General features: G+C 43.0%; 1 protein-coding gene across 1 annotated transcript in view; it reads left to right on the plus strand.

Moving 5' to 3' along the window:
* ANO3 (anoctamin 3) overlaps positions 1 to 17,394 on the plus strand; it is a 1,942,403-nt gene that overhangs the window by 1,119,066 nt on the left and 805,943 nt on the right. The window contains exon 10 of the mRNA XM_085643623.1: positions 12,683 to 12,804. Coding sequence (XP_085499749.1) covers positions 12,683 to 12,804 — 122 coding nt within the window. The remainder of the gene's footprint in view (positions 1 to 12,682; positions 12,805 to 17,394) is intronic.

Raw genomic sequence — 17,394 nt, forward strand, 5'->3', positions numbered from 1 at the left:
AGTAATTTGTAGGATTAAACCCCCCACAAAGGGCGTCCTAAGGATTACGATGGCCCCCTGGGGTGCAGTGGTAAAAGGACCCATCTGGACGATCTTTAAATGTGACAAAAGGGCAACTTATCTGAGTGCCCCACAGGAATAGAGAGCGTGGTGGTTCTGGCCAACCCTGATGCTATATTAAAATCAGCTGTTTGTACCCTGCCAAATGCTGAAAATTGGGGGGAAGTTGGTGGTACACATAGTAGTGGAGGAAGTGGAGATGTTGCTGTCTGATTGGCAGTGCCCCACCTATGCTCCTGATGTGTAGAAATGCTCTTGGTTGTTGGGAGGTGAAAGGTAGACTCATATACTCTGTCTTCCGAGGTTTCTATCAAGACCTCAGATGTGCGTTAAAAAATAGAAGACTTTTGACACTGAAATAACACAGTGATGATTCCTGAAACAATATTGAATCAAAATTGGGTAATGATCTGTAGAGAGATGATATCAATCTAAATAATGTATGCCTTGTCCAGGTGTCGGCAAGTTGCATGTAAATATAGGCCACTGTCCTGTTACTGTTTGTTTGATCCATTAAGGGGTGAATGCAGACTCGCTTCCTGAGTGTGCGCATGAGCCTCACCGCACAGAACATCATGTAAGATAACCGTGCTGGTGCTTACCAGTCGCGACCGACATGACTCGCGGGTGGGGCGGGGCGGGGCGTCACGCGGGGAGAAAGTCACACGGGGGTTTAATTTTTAAAACTTTTGAAAACTTTTTACGTACCTTCGCGGCATGGTCCGGTTTGGTCCTGCGTCGTCCTGCATGTCTCTGCTCCAGTCCACACAGGAAGCAGGCAGCCTCCCTCCCTCCCCGAAGCCAATCAAAATGCTGCAATGGCAGCGTTGTGATTGGCTGGGACACTGACCGCACTGGTGTCTCTGGGGAGGCCGTTTTCTCCATGCAGGCTGCATGCAGCTTACATGTAGAAAAGGGCAGAGTGTGTATGACTGGTTGGGTCGGCCCTGGGGCCGACCAAACAGTCAGTGCCCACAACAGTGAGCAAGCCACTCCTCCCCTGCCCTGGAGCAGGACCGCCAACCACCCGCCCGCCTCCAACCAAACCCTTCTGCTTTCTTGCAGGGCGAGAAGCAGAAACATAAAATAGTATTAATAATACAATTTTATGTTTCTGATTCTCGCACTGTGCGACAGCAGTGGGGCAACAGTCCTCCGCCCATGTGGAGGAGCCGCCCCTGGTGTTTGCCACTTGTGTAAGTGAGACCGGACACCTTAAAATAGCTGTGTGGTATAGCCCAGTGTATAGAATGTGGAACTCCAAGGGCTGTAATATGCATTCTGCCCCTGGGCAGAAAAGGGCATGTGCACCTGATTTGTGCGCACACAGGGCACAATGCTATTACAGAAGGGGCACAGATACTTGTGTGTACCCTTACTGATAGCTCTTGCTTCTGTGTTTGTGCCATTTTATAGATGCAGGGGCAGGCACAAATAGACCCTTAGGAGGCGTTCTCATAGTGCACCAGAACACGGTGGTATGTCGTGAGTGTGCCTCCTGAAGGCAGCCCTCTGGAGGTGGGAACAACCCACAGATATTCCCCTGCAGGGGAGTGCAGGTGCCCATCAGAGGTGGGATCTCTCTCCTTTCTTTAGACTGCAGGCGGCATGCCTCCTGCACTGGGAAACACTCAGAGGCTTTGAAGCAGTCGCTCCATATTTCACTGAATGTGCTGCTTCTAAGGTGAGTTCACAGCTGCCCTTGGGGCAGCACATTCAGTGTAATAGGTCACAATGTCCCTGTTTATGCCAGTGCACCTCTTTAAAGGTGCTTCGTAGCACAACCAGGGACAGCGCGCCTTTCCATAATATAGCCCCAGGATGCCATTCAGAATTCAGTATATCACAGTGTTCTAGACCAGAAGAGGGGTAGGAGTGCATCATTTGAAGGTAGCAGGAGGAAGTGCCAGACAGCTGGGGATGGAACGCTCTGATGGATTTAACGTGGGATCTGCATTTGGACTTCTCTTCCTTTCGCCTCATTGGTGGTGAGTAACAAAAGAACACAGCAGATTGAAGGGTTCTAGATCCACTGAGGACTATTCATGCAAGTGACACAAGCACGAGGAATGCAGCCAGTTTAGCATTAACCAGAAACATGTTGCCATAGGAAGCGCGGGAGCACTGATCGTTCTTTGCTGTGCCGGATTTACGTTAACTTTAGCATATCTGACTCCTGTGAAGAGAACACTCACTCGTGCAGACGCACGCACCCAGCAGCGGGTCACATGACAGGTCAAGGAGCTTTGGAATGTGCTCGGTGTAGCGCCTTGCTCCAAAGTGCTCGCACAGAGAGAACGATGACGTGAGAAAGTCCTGTAAAAAGTAGCACATTAGGATCAAAACATCACTGGCTTCTTGCTGAGGCAAGATGCACTCACCTGCACGTGGTAGTCAGGCAGAAGTCAGACGAAGAAGCGTGTGAAAATGACACTGACTTTTGTACCCAGCTAAAAGAGTGCAGTGCCTTCCATGCACAGGTGTAATGTAAGTGGAAATGTGAGAAGAAGCGCAGACGCACTTCAAACTAATGACTTGTGATGCTACTCACAGGTTAACTGGCTAAAATGTAATGACATGCAAAGTGAACATTGTGACAACAAGCAGGTGTAACAAACATTGGAACAAGAAACTGACCAAGTGTCATCTGAAGGATTTTGGTGCCCCCGGGACAAATATACTCTGGGGCCCCTATACGAATAACTTTGAATTTTATTACACATTTTCTGAAAATTCTCGCCTGCATGATGGCAAACAATGCTAAATAATGTTAATCTTTAACAAGGTCACTCAAAAACAGGTGAAATATGTCTTGCCTGGGCCCCCAAAACCCTTAAAGTGACACAGCATAAGCAGACAAAGCCAGAGGTAGAGATAGGCAGACAAGGACAGAGGTAGAGATAGGCAGATAAGGACAGAGGCTTAGATAGATAAATAGAATAAGCAGAGGCCAAATAGAGAGATGGCTCACTTTCCCAGAGTGCTCCTTGGAAGTAGGGGGCCCTGGGCAATGGCCCACTTTGCCAATGACTTAAAACGTCTCTGAGCAGACCGAGATCACCTTCCGTGCAGCTGTCATTGCAATTTCCGTTCGCGGTCTGCAAAAACTCCTTAGTGTGAACGGCGAGAGTAAGATGGAGGGATTTAGAGGATCTCTAAGAATTGACCGCTCCATCCCCTCACTTCTATCCACGTCCTGATGGAAATACACGAACAAGAAGGAGAGTGGCCAGAAAATTAAAGTACCCTCCACTTTGAAATAAAAGCTCTGATGTCACAAAGCAAGCAAAACAAGTGAGCCAACTCCTTCCTAGAAGAACTCCCTCTCCAGACATCTATCCATTCATCCTTTCACCCTTCCATCCACAATTTGTTTTAATTTACCATCACTTTGCTGACAAGGGCTGTGTGATCGCAGACTAACCGTTGCAGCTCCATAAGACTAGACCACTCAGTAAGCAGGTGGCCATATTTAAAGTAGGCGACCATGCTGACACAACAGCGTGCATGCTAGTGTCACGTCTGGTGTGCCCTTCATTGAATAGAAGGGCCGGTGCGCACTCCGTTGTCGTCTCCACTATGGTGAATGGCCATATTGCACCTCAGCTTTATTCCAGTTGCAGACCTCGGCTGCATTAAGTGAGTTTCCCTGCCTCCTTCAATAAATCATTAGGGAATAGGGATCAGAAGCAGATAGATGCTTACCACATATAAAGGAAAAGGCCACAATGGTTCGGTGGGGGTGACAATTACTTTGCAACACAAGAGTTAATCAGAAATGCAATTACATTTGAATATTGTACAAGATCAAAGATGAGAGACACCAATTTATTTGTGCATGTGGTTGGAACACGATAGAACCAATTATGAGCTGCTGAAAAAGGAGTGGCGGTGGATTCGCGCTCTTAACACCGTGGACCAGGGATTGGACGAACAGGAGGAGATCTTTAAACAGGTGGGACAACTATGAAAGGGCAGGAGAGCTAGGTTACCCCACACTGGATCAGCCTCCATCCTCGTTCACTTCACTTCTGTCTCTATACAATGTCACTTTCCATACATCAATTAGCATTTCGCATGTTTGATCCATGTATCTATCGCCCATGCTGGGTTGTGGTAGTATTGATTAACTGCATTTGAATATGCCTTTAATATGCTTTCAATGAATTGCTGTCACGTGTTTATTTGACTACTCGATATTACTACATAACGTTTCTATCATACAACGTGTTGACGCTGCATCCAGATATTAACAGTTTCAACCTGAGTTGTTGTCAGCTATCCCATTGATCTTGGCCTGCATTGTAACCTCGCTCGCTTTTGGCCTCACCAAGCACATCGACGAATGTTTTCTATTGTTTTCTAAACAATCCCTGTAAATGTTGTTGTTAATTATCTACATATAAATGAACATACCATTGAATATCAGCGTTGTTATTTCGCATTTTGAACAGCCCTTGAGTTATTCTACTATTCAGCGAACCACATGCCGCTGAATTCCAAAACACTGACGCCGCTGATGGCATGGAGCTGCTGAAGCAACCCGAGTTGCTTCTGGCCTGCACGCTGTCAAAATGCACACCCCCCCACTCCCATTGGTCAAGCCGCACGGTAACGTTCGGTTGCCAAGGGTAACGCATATTCCCTATGTGCGTATCAATCAGTACGCTCTGCCTGCCTGAGAATATATTCTCAACCCGGCCACTTGCTTACGATACTGCTACGCGCCAGTACTCATTGGCAGTTAAGCCAAATATAGTGCTATTTGAGCGCATTTCCCAGCCCAAAACGCTGCATAGTCTTGTACCATATCCCATTGCCTTATTTCCTCTACATTCCACAGGATTGAGGACTGGTTTACGTTTGGGTTCGGATTAAACCCCCCCCCCCCCGCCCCCGCATTCAGAGCGGCTAAAGTTTCTTGACAGCTACCCGCCTACTTGACTTATAGGTTAGACTGAGTTAGCCATCAGTGTCTTGCCATTATTGGTTACACATTGCCCCTGGTTCATTTCCAACCTCTATGAACCCCCTTTTTCATAGATATCACTGGACTACTGCAAGATACTTTGATGCTGGCCACCACTCCAAAACCTCGCTCTTGAGCATCGCCTTTACCGGTGAGCCTCTACCTCCTATTTGGTGACCTCAGGCGCCTTTAACTGCGCGTAATATTTTAGAATATTGAAAGCACATGCAATCCATCTAACACATTTATTGTAGATTGATCCGTCAACTTTAACAGGATATGTCCACGCGCACTCACTTACCAATGGGGGATCCCACCACGGACTCTCATGATTCCTTTGCATGTCACCCCCTAACCAGGTGACCCTGTGCGCTTTTAACTGCGCGTACCTTTTTAGAGCAATGAAAGCACAAGCTTCTTACCTGATTCTAGCCAAATACGGTCATTGTGGATCGAATCATCGATATCAACAGGATTAGATCCTACTGATATGTGCACACACGCGCTGACTTACCTATGGAGAAAACCGCCATGGACTCCCGGCATTCCTCTGTATGGCCATTAACAGGATTAAATCCTCACAGCCTTTTGGGTCTGCACCCGTGGGCTCTTTTAACTGAGAGTAGCACTTGATTTAGTTGGAACACATTTCTGAATGCCCTTCTTAATACTTTCAGGCTGTCTTCTACCACACCCCCAGTCCTGAAGATGACCCGCTATGACTGCCAAATAGTGCATCACATTGGTCGAAACGTCGACAAACTTTTGGTTCAGCTTTTCGCAAATCTCTTGGTTCAAATTCGCAAGCAAAAGTGCTGCCTACCAGAGACATTGTTCTTTCTCATGCTGACCACTTTATTTATTTTTTCTCCTGTTAGAATTGCAGATATTCTCACTGTATATATGACATTCACTTCACCACGTGCACTGAGCACTTAAAGTCACCTCGTTACTTGTCACTTGTAAATCGCTTCACTTGACAGCCTCCATTACCCTTGAAATTGTATAAAATAATAATTTTCAAAGCACCTCATAGCTGGTTTCATCGTGTTTCAACCACATGTACAAATAATTTGGTGTCTCTCATCTTTGATCTTGTACAATGTTCAAATTTAATTGCATTTCTGATTAACTCTTGTGCTTCAAAGTAATTATCAACCCCGACAGAACCATTGTTGCCTTTTCATATATACACCCAGGTTCTGAGGGACACAGGGCAACCCCATTATATTTACTTCTTACACATATAAAGGGTCAAGAATGATTTGTATATAGCTGTGTCTGAACTGGGATGGCAAAGTGAGCTAAAGAACAATGAAGGATTCTACCCAGATCTATGACTGGGGGTGAGTGTCTTAAAAATGTTAGCGCTCCGTCCATCATCTCCTTGTGTTTGCTTTTTTGCCCTAAGTTGGTAGGGTATGGGCAGACGTGGGTCCCTTGCTCCCTTTGCCTATGGATTCAAGCAAGCCTGGCTGAAAAGGGCTGTTAGCCCAAAACCAGTCCCAGGATGCTTGTTACCGATCCAGGGAGGACATGGCTCGGCAGTTCGGGCTGGACTGTTCACATGAGGCACAGGGTCAAGACTGATTTGCATATAGCTGTGTCTGAACTGGGGTGGCGAAGTGAGCTAAAGAACGATGATGGATTCTACCCAAATCTGTGACCGGGGGTGAGTGTCTTAAAAATTTCAGCGCTCCGTCCATCATCTCCTTGTATTTGCCTTACACATATACTCAGCATCATCCCGTGTAATTTTTGCAGCCCATTCCAGGTAGGGTTATCAGGAAGGGCTCTTTCATGATTTATTGGTTAAGTTCCAACTACCTGATTTAAATGGATAATATATTTATTGACAATAAATCCAACAGTTTATTTTGGGTTATGGTATAGTATTATATTTGTTCCCTTTTAGTCAATTCCTCCAGCCCTATCTTTCTGAATGGCTGTTATCCTCCGTGTGCCATCAACAGTGTGCACAGTGGTGAATTGCTTTTAGTACTGGCTCACCAATCCTTAACAATTGATCTAATAAGGCAAATTAATGCACATGCAGATACTAACTGGATCAGCAGGCCTCCTGTCCTTTCCACCCCCGTAATCCCCTATCAGAAGGTGTTATCTCATGTAATTTAAGGTGAGCGTTTGCATGATTCTCAGCACGCCTTTCATGTTTTTACCTATCCCAGATCAGGTTTTAATCTGCTTCTACCTCACCATACATGGTGCTGTCTCTTTCCCAGTGTCCTGATGAAGACCCTCCTTCATGGTTTTAGGCAACCATGCTATCCTCTTTAAGGGATCTGGGCACAAGATTATTTCCACCAGGACTTCTAAGACACTCTACTATTTGCCCCTGGCGAATTGGAGTACATTTGTATTGGCAGACGGCTAACAGGCGGTTTGAACTCCGTGCTGAGTTTTCTCTGTATTATTACCTTTAGTCACCAAACTTGTTTTGCAAGTCACTCTGCACAAACACTTTTGTCACACCTGTGCACATATTGGAGCAACCAATCTTTGACATGTAAATTGATTGCTCCATGTACTTTGAACTCAGTATATACTGTGAGCAGGAACGTTTATCCGAGTTTGGTGTCTTATTTGTTTTTGTTTATTTGAAAAGTTATTGAGTTATGCTCTTTGGGTCCCTTAAAGAAATACATTCGGCATTCCCAAGGCAGCGGTCTGCCTTGGGAATGAATAGGTCGTAATGACCGAGGGTTGCTGAGCACAGGTTTCTACAGGCCCCTCCACCCAGACAGACCATGAGGCGTATTTTTGCCACAAAATAAATACTACGTGTTCAGAATCAACTGTATGTGTATTTTTTTCCCCAATGTTCGCACAATAGGTGTGCATTCATAATTTATATTTCACTTTATTATAGTTCCTGCACGGAGTGGTACACAAAGGGCTGGTCCCTTTGTTGTCCTGAAGAAGAGGTTTAAGGGATACCTTGAAACATGACTACACAATACTAGGGATTGTAATTACATAACAGTTACTTTTCCCTTTTATTAACCCCTTTTTATCATTACCAACTAGGAGCAGGAATAAAACATTAGCTCACTAGTTAGGTAATTTTTAAACATCACTTACACCACTCCCCATACACTGCACTACACATATCCTAACAAAGTAAGTGCTCCTACGTAACACCGCAAGTCGCAGCACGCCCCAAGCAGTAGATGTTTGGGATGGCCCCAATGATGAAGCATGTCACCTAGGGGCAACCCTGGGTGAGTGAGGGGACTCAAGAAAAGACATTTTTCTTTTCTACCAGCAGAGGTGGTCTTTCACCCAATTGGTGAATCCCCCGTTTTTCTTGGCTAGGTTCTTTTGATCCGCCATCTACGGATTCTTTTTGCTGTACTCGGTTTGTCAATTACGTCCTGTTTATTGATCTTGTCTATCTCTAGAATGATATGTATTGCCATTTAAAAATATATCATGCGATTTGTGTACTCTGCAAAATTAGTTTTATTCACTCTACTGAAAATAGAATACTCAGAATATGTGACGGAGTAACCCTTCCGCTGAAATCTAAATTTAAAATGTATATACATAATTTTTTATGTATAGCTTTATATTTGCAATAAATGAAAGCTCTTGCAACATCTGTTAAAGTGAAATAGTACATGCCAAATTGAAATGTGTTTACACAGTTTATATTGTCCTTAGGCCTGCACATCTTGAACTCATAATTCTGCCTGCTTCTACTTGCCTGTGGTCAAGGGTGCACACATAAACACTTATTCATTCGTATTGCAACACGTACACATAACCAGCCGACATTTGTTTTCATTCACTAGAAGTACTTTAACAACACAGAATCTGAAATCACGATATCCAATCAGATTCCTAATCATTCTGCTTTTGAGCCTTGGTCGCCTTTCTAATCTGGTCCCTACAGTAATTTCTCCACAGCCTATGTCAAAAATCTAATAAGTGTCAAAATTGCTTTTGTGTTTGCAGTAAAGAATGTCTTAAGCCTCAAAGCATCTGGCTGCTTTCATTCCTCCCTGGGCGATCAGTGATTGAAGGGCTTCTGAAACAACTTCTAGATTAGATTGTAAGCCTCCCATTACGCAAACTAGGATACTGCATCAGACATATCCAAGTACATCGCAATCAATAAAACACAATTTTACTTTACATTTGCTTTTGTTGCACTTACTGTAATTGTCTTAGTATCCACTGTACATGCTTACAAATGTCTTAATTTAAAATTGCACCTTTAAATTCTAATTGTATGGTTTAGTAAATTATATAATTGGGTGTTTTTCTTCTTAGGTCCCTTTCAAGTGCAGTGCTCTATATTGAAAGATGGCTCATCATGCCATAGTCAATGTTCTGTCTTCTTATTTACTGCTGAGCAGGTACGAAGTACGCCTGGTCGTAAGTCAAGTTAGGCTTGCTTGACTGGTGACATGAGTAACTGAGTTGGCACACCCATACTTGTCCATTGGAAGTGCCCAAGTCCTGGAAGCTAAGGAGGGTTAAGACACTTGCCAATCCCCCCACTTTCCTTCTGCCTACCTTGAAAGCCATTTTTCCTCGACTGTTGAGGCCCCCCAAAGTATGGACCAACAGAACCCAAGGAGAGACACTTGTGAAAGTTAGCTATGCCGGCTGAACCCGGGTTATCTGGTTGGCAAGCCACTGACAACACATCTGGTAGGCCAGCCACTGAGTTATTATCTGCTCAGCCATCGGCTTCTTGCTTCCAGACAGCTCCTCTGGTGCCTGCTCCGGCAATCTGACCATTCTGCCGACCTGCGAGGGATCATGGCTCTGCCCATGTTCCCGGCTGCACATGGCGGGAGCGGGAGGTCCCTGTACTACACAGCATCTGGTGGAAGTGGTCCTGCCATGGCCCGCACCTGATCCCTCCTGCTGTCTAGTGGCAGAGGGACCCCAGAGGGTATGGGCACTCTTGGATGAAAAAAAAAACGTGGCTTGGAGGGTGACTTTCAGCAGATCTCAGGAAGGTAGCTGCTCTGCTACTTATGAAACTCTGACGCAGAATCAGGTTGCCTACGAATGATTTAGCACTGAGTGCACCACACACATGCAGTGCACTAAGTGGCCCTATTCCTCTGTGCGCTTGTCCCCAAGAGAGCAGCTGAATGCACCAGGTTTCTTGGCCCTCACTTTGACCCTTGAGTCAGAGAGTCCCAGTGAAGAGGAAGCTCTTAGCTTGAATCAACTGCTGCTGCTGGCCAAGCAGTCCATTCCTAGTGAGCCCAATCAATTAGAGTATCATGCTGGCTAAACAGTCTCCAAGCAGGATGCTCTGCAGGAGGATGTCTGCTTCTAATTCCTTCCTGCTCTTTGGGAAAGCAGGCTTGATGGAAAGGCTGATCGGACAGGGCTGGAATGCAGCTACGGACCTGGGTCCCTGGAGGCGGGGGGCAAGTCAGCTCATGCTCTTGCAGCACCTGGCTAGAATTACTGGATGACAATGGAATCCCTACCTAATACCTTGTCCCCACTAATCTGGTGGTAGGCTACATATATTTGATATAATCTGTGCACACTGAGTGAGAGAAGGAGAAGGAGAAAATGTGTATGACCTCCTGGAGCCCAAGCTGGGGTCGAAGAATAAATGAGCACTTATCGAGACTCTTGTAGCAGTCGGGCAACCTGGTCGTGTCATTGTTGGAATTTGGGGTACTGGTTTGGCCTGGAGAGGTGAAACCCTACCTCTAGCAGAAACCACAATCTCTGTCACAGTGAAACACAAGCAAACCTCAAAATAACCTGTGCTTATTCCTCTGGTATCTTGGCACAAATCAGTCAGGCTTAACCGAGTGGCAAGGTGTAAAGTATTTAGTTTATCAGTAAAGTTTTGATGCAGCACTTCAACGAGTAATAAAGTGAAAACACAACACAAGAAAATTCCACACCAATTTAGAAAAATGCAGTTTAATTCAACAGATTTTTTTTAGATCTAAACAACAAAAGTACAATCAGTAGAACCGGAGATGTGCAATTTCAAAGGTAAAAGTGAAAACAGTGCCTAAAACCACAAGGCACCAACTGTGGTTACCTGGTCGTGCCGGACAGGGACAAAGTCACAAATTCAGGGTGACAGTGATGGAGTGCAGGCGAAATACAGGGAACAAGAGTACCTGAAATCCTGGTTGCAGATCGTTCCTAGGTCCAGTGTCACGGATGTGTCACACAGCCGAGTTGATGTGGGAACCTGGTGTAGAGATGAGTCACATAGCGGTCGTTCCAGGACACTGCAAGGCAGTAATGCGAGGTCCTGCGTCATTGTCGAGGATGCAGTCGATGAGGGTTATGTGATGAGCACTGGCTGGTTCCGCAGAAGCTGCAGGCTTGCAAGTCACTCTGGTGGTCACTCAGGCAGCAGGACAACAGAGTAGCAGTCTCTAAGGCAGGCAGAATGGCACATACTTTTTTTTAAATACAATACACCCAGCTCTATGGGCTGTTTAGGGCCTACTTTAAGGGTGACTGATATGTATTAAAAAATAAGATTTATACCCCAGAAAAGTTTTTTTTTTGCTAGTTCGAATTGGCGATTTAAAACTGCACTACTGAGTGCAATGGCAGGCCTAAAACGCTTGAAGACTTACATTAGTGGGTCCTATTGCCAATGGAAATGAACTCAGAAATCACGGGGTGTAAAGGCAAAAAGTTTCCGGAAGACCACTACAAGGATATCGGGTCTAACACAACCAGTCTCTCTGTCCGTGCTCCCTGTTTATAGTTTGCGGAGCATACAGGTGCTACCAGCTGTATGCAGGTACCCCGTTATTTCCACACCAAAGACAGACCCACACCTGCTTCTTCATGATCCATGCCTGAAAAGGTGCCAGGACAGGGATCGGTGGAGGGGATGTTGATGCACGGCCGTGGTCCAGCTTATACTGAGGGGTGGGTGGGAGCTTCGTCCACTTTCTATGTTAAGTAATTTCCTTCATCTCTACAACCACAAGGGATTTTAATCGGAATATTGGTCCAGCATCCAGAAACCGATCTTGGAGCAGAGGCTGGATGCACTTGGCTGTAGCCCTTGATACAAAATTGTATACTCCACTTTCACTTCGGAGTATTCGCTTCGTTGACTAATAATGAATCCACTAATAAATGTTAATCTGTGAAAAAAATTAATAATTTCGTTATCATATGTGAACTAGATTTTTAGCATTTATTGCCTAGCCAAAGTCCTGGAAAAATGTTAAACATTTGCGGGTCCATCCGAGTAAAATATGTATGCTTCATTGCTTTCATCTTTTTAGAAATGTGCACCATCATGTTGTAACATACACATGCGAGGAGGCATATTGAATGATATATTTGTATTTCACAGTTGTCAGTAGTCTTCTGTGTGTGTGTCCTCTGCCGTATGGTGTGCATGTAGATTGTGCTCTCTTTGTCTATGGTGTCTGAGAGGTAATGTGGAAATCTAGTGTGCAGCAGCCATTTGGAGAAGCTGAGAAGAGCTAGGGCTGAGCTAGTGACAACATGCTTCTGGTGAGTACTATTACATGTAACTTCAGGAAAGCAACTCAAAAGTACATCTAAATGTAAACTAAATGTAGACTTAATTACTTTGTGACGGTGTTATTGTAAGTGTTCATGTACGTCTCCTGTAACTATATTATATTTGCCTTTCAGGGCAGCTACAAGAGCAGACATCCTATAAAAACTCATGGAGCACAGAATCACAGGCACTTACTGTATGAACGATGGGCAAGATGGGGAATGTGGTACAAGTACCAGCCATTGGACCTAATTAGGTAAGAATATTTGTTAATTGTTAGGCGGGGGGGTGGGGGGGGTTACTCCATGATTTCTATGAACTATTTATAGATCTTAAAAGAAGACATTAATGCTCTGGTATGTAATTACTGTTAAAACCAGTCACTGCTTTTATTGATGAACATGATCCAATTCTTAATATCAATGCCATAATGAAGTTACAGGAGTTCAGAGGTGCTTAACCCTTGATTGAACACTGCAGCACGAAATGAACAGTTCAGGTAAGTAGCCTGAATATGCTTAGGACATAGTTTTTTGTAAACTTACTAAGATACTAAAATACTATATTACGAATTAAAATTGTATTTATTTGTAAGGTATTTGGTTATGAATATCAATCTTTTTTGTTTGGGCCTTCAGAAGAACCAATTTTCTTTTTGTAGTATTTTTGAGATCTAATTCTTGGAAGTCATATTAGGGCCTGGTTCATTAAAAGGTAGCCCCAAATTTGAAAGGCGTGCTGGGCTGCACGTGCAGGTACTGCTCAAACTAACTGATCTTTCATGTTAGAGAAGTGGGTGCACCCGGGTATAGTAAGGGCACTGGCTGATTTAAGCTAATAGTTAACCCTGCTACAATGTCACACAAAGGATTTCATGTGTGTCCTGGATCTTATGAACTTGGATGCATCACTACTCAGACTTACCTTTGCACACCTACCAGGTAGAAATGAAATGCAGTACTCCGATTATCATGAAAGTCATTTTCTGTTCTGAGATGAATATTTCTGTCATGTCCAAGTAGAGCATTCTTCTGTGCCATACAGTGCTTAATTTGAGCGGAGGGTTTTCGATGTCTGGCTCTGGTACTTAATTGTCAACACCGGCACTTATGACAGCTGCCACATGGTGGTGTTGTTTGTGCACTTTAAAGATGCGCATAACAACAACTAACACCATCCGCCCAAGCCATTCTTGATGCTTTGGAGGCCTCAAACAGTCTGAAATGTCACACTTGTAGCAGTATTAGTATTTGTGAAGGTACAGTCATTGACAGTGCTGGCAGTGGCATTGGGTGGTGCAAGCTGTGGTGGCCTCCTGACAAGGGCCCTGGCACATATGTTTTTTTTGCAAATTAAGTACTGGTGCCATAATTACTGATACTTTACACACAGTGGAATTGATTATGTGCCGGTTGCAATTCTTGCTGCGTTCCATTGTGTAGCAGAAATGTGGCAATATATTTCCCTGCCATATCCATGTACCAACCAGCCCCTGAAAATACAGTTTGGTCTGTGGTCGGTCAAATGTCTTAGTAACAATTGTAATCCATTTTGATTCTTCAAAAACTTACTCCAGAAGTCATAAAAAACGATTTATTTGACAATCACCTTTATATTAAAGTTCAAGCGTTAAAGTTTTAGCTCTCCACTTGTTGCTTTAAAAAAGAAAAACGTTTTCCCTATGCGATATGTTAGTGAAATTGCAATGCACAAACCCCTGTGCATTCCGACCTCAATACTGCTGTTTTGGGAGTTTAGTTGATCAGATTTTGATTCTTTAGCTGGCATCTCGGCACATTAATTCTGTGATACCTAGCACATCCTTGGTCATGGCCTTAATTACGTATTTGCGTGAAAACAATGCATGTTTAAGTGCATTTTTAAATGGCCACTTCCATGTTTTGAATTAGTGGATATGCACCTATTGCTTTATTCAATATTTGCGGTAGGGCGGAAGGGAAAGGAATCCTCGTGAAGAGCGTTTGGGCAAGTTTTTTCCTCTTTCTTATTTTCTCACTGTGTTTCTATTTGAAATAATGTAGGTCCCCATTAAGACTTTCCTCTGGACAAAAAATCCTCAGTTTCTTCACCATTGGAAATCCGCAATTTAAGTTTCACACCTATTTGTTATGGAAGAATGATACATGCATTAGCAAAACATATTTACTGTACAATATATTTACTGTGTGCCTTAACCCTGTTAATGTAAAGTGAAGCACCAAACATACTGCTGTAGTGTATTCACTTTAGAAAGTAGTCATTCTTAGAGGTGTGTGCTCTATAAATTGTAGTTCTCGTTACATTTACACTTGTGCATTTCCAGTTATACTGCTTTTACTGGAATTTCATTCTCATGTACTCATCTATTCATTTATTAATGTTCTGCATTTATTCTATAATCGCAGGTATAATAATGTATTTTAAAGTTTTAAAAGAAATTTTATTTGATGTAAAGATAAACAAAGTGCAACAGATAAAACACAATATATAATTATAATATAATACAAGTATTTCGTATAGGGGTGGGACAAGGAAAAGTGAAAGGAGGGAGAGAAATGGGGGGGGGGGAGGGGATATCAAATTGTATACCAGGTCTTATATTTAAAACACAGCAATTATGTTACAGTAATTCCTATTGTATTAACTTAGTCTTTGACCATAAGAAAAAACAAATTAGACAAAAGTTAAAACCTATTAAACTCAAGGGGGGTTGGATACTTCTTCATTACGAGGTTTATGCAAGGCCAAGGTTTGAACAGACACATTTAGGAAATTAGTGATAGGCAACCACAATATGTCTGGTTTAATAGCAAGTGTAATTGGATGGATATAAGCCCTATCCAATCTATGGTTGTAGCAAATTCCGTACCACCAAGCTTGAAATGAAACATCTGATGTATTTTTCCATGACTTGGTAATTTGTTGAAATGCTACAGCTATGAGTAAATCGATGATGCAGATATTAGTATTGCGGGAGGTCCATACCTCTGAGATGCTACCTAAAAAAATGTGTAAAAAAGAGAAAGGGATATGGGTATTGAAAATATTGTTAATCTGTTGCAACACTCTAATACAGAATTTATAAATAGATGGGCAAGTAAATAGCATATGTTTAAGATCTGCTGAACAGGTAGAGGGGATAGTGGGATCTATGTGATGTAATTTAGCCGGTGTGAGTAGAAGTCTATTATATGAAAAATAAAGTTTGAGTGGGGTTTGCTGCTCTAGAAGACTTCCTTATTTTAGTCCAGATTTTGTTTCATGTTAAAATAGGAAAAGATTCACCTAAATCAGATTCCCAAATACATTCTACCTTAGATTTATCACGAGTGATAGGGATATCCCTTAATTTCTTATATATTTGAGATGCGGAAGAGGAGGTTTGTAAAGATGATATTGTGATAGGGAAGGAAGCTGTAAAAGTAGGAGAGGGTATAAAAGCATTATGAGAAGCTTGAGCAGCTGTAATCAACGACATATATTTGGAATAGTAAGAAAGAGGTAGAGAAAAGCGAGATTGAATTACGGAAAAGGGGATACAGATACCATCATGAAAAAGTTGATGAGTCCATTAAAGTCCAATTTACCTCTACCTTTCGAGGAATGATGCCTCAGATCACAAATTACTTGTGTTACTTCGGTTGGTGCCCTGAACGGAAGGACACAGATTAACACAAGTAATTTGTGATCTGAGGCATCATTCCTCGAAAGGTAGAGGTAAATTAACATTACCCCTAGAGACACTGGACCGGACTGCAGCTGGTTCTGTTGTCACAAACACCTTATCATTGAGTATGGTTTTTATTTTATTGTTTTTGAAGCAGAGTGATAATATAGAGAGGTCCTGATGAATGCCGCGAACGAGTAGTCACCTGGCAGAAACATGTTGACTACTAATTACTAGGATATTATTTCAATCCTATATCACCTCGTTTTAACCCAAGCTGATGGGAACTACTAGTAAATTGAATTTTGTTACCCTGTAGCTAGTTTTATCTATTCACAACTTTTTTTGACCAACACTCTGCTCCTTACTCCCCCTGCCTAAGTTGGCATCCTCATAAAACACCTCACGCTCCTCTCTTATTTCCCTCTGAGAGTTGTAGCCCACACTGTATACCTTGCGGTTGCAGTGTGCAAGAGGGGACCCAATGATGAAGCATGTCACCCTCGGGTGAGTGAGGGTTCTCGTCTTTAAAAGAAAAGATTTCCTCCCCCCTTTTTTTCACACACACTGACTTTTCCTTTTAGTACAGTAGCATTCCATCACTTTTTCTGAGTTACACTCTACTAACCAGACCACGGTGCATGTGCCCTGGCCCCTGAGACATGTTGAAATTAGCTATACCCCTAATTAGCCAATTGAATTTAACTACATGTCCCTAATTAGCCAATTGAATTTAACTACATCTCCCTAGTATATTAAACAAAGTATACTCAGGGCGTGAAAGATAAAGATCACTAGTGGACTACAGCACAAATTGTGTCACTACTAATGTGAAAATTTAAAACATGACTGCAGGCCTACCACCAGTAACCTGGCTTTGCAGATTTCAATTGTAAATTCAACCTGTCAAAATAACCCTTTGACAGGCCAAAACCCTCCTTTTAAACATTAATTATTCACCCCTAAGTAGGCCTTAAATTCCGTAAAGGTACAGTGCATGATGTTGAAAAGTAGGATATGTAAAAGTCTAATGGTAAACATGTCCTTGCAATGACAATGCCATAAAGCTATTTTTACTGTAGCAGATTGAGCTCTTCCACACGAAAGCACTGGGATACATTATTAAAGTTAATAAAGTTAAAATGTAAATTTTTTGACTTTTTAAAATATTTATTACAA

The sequence above is a fragment of the Triturus cristatus genome, chromosome 3_1 (genome assembly GCF_964204655.1).
Source record: "Triturus cristatus chromosome 3_1, aTriCri1.1, whole genome shotgun sequence".
Lineage (NCBI taxonomy): Eukaryota > Metazoa > Chordata > Amphibia > Caudata > Salamandridae > Triturus > Triturus cristatus.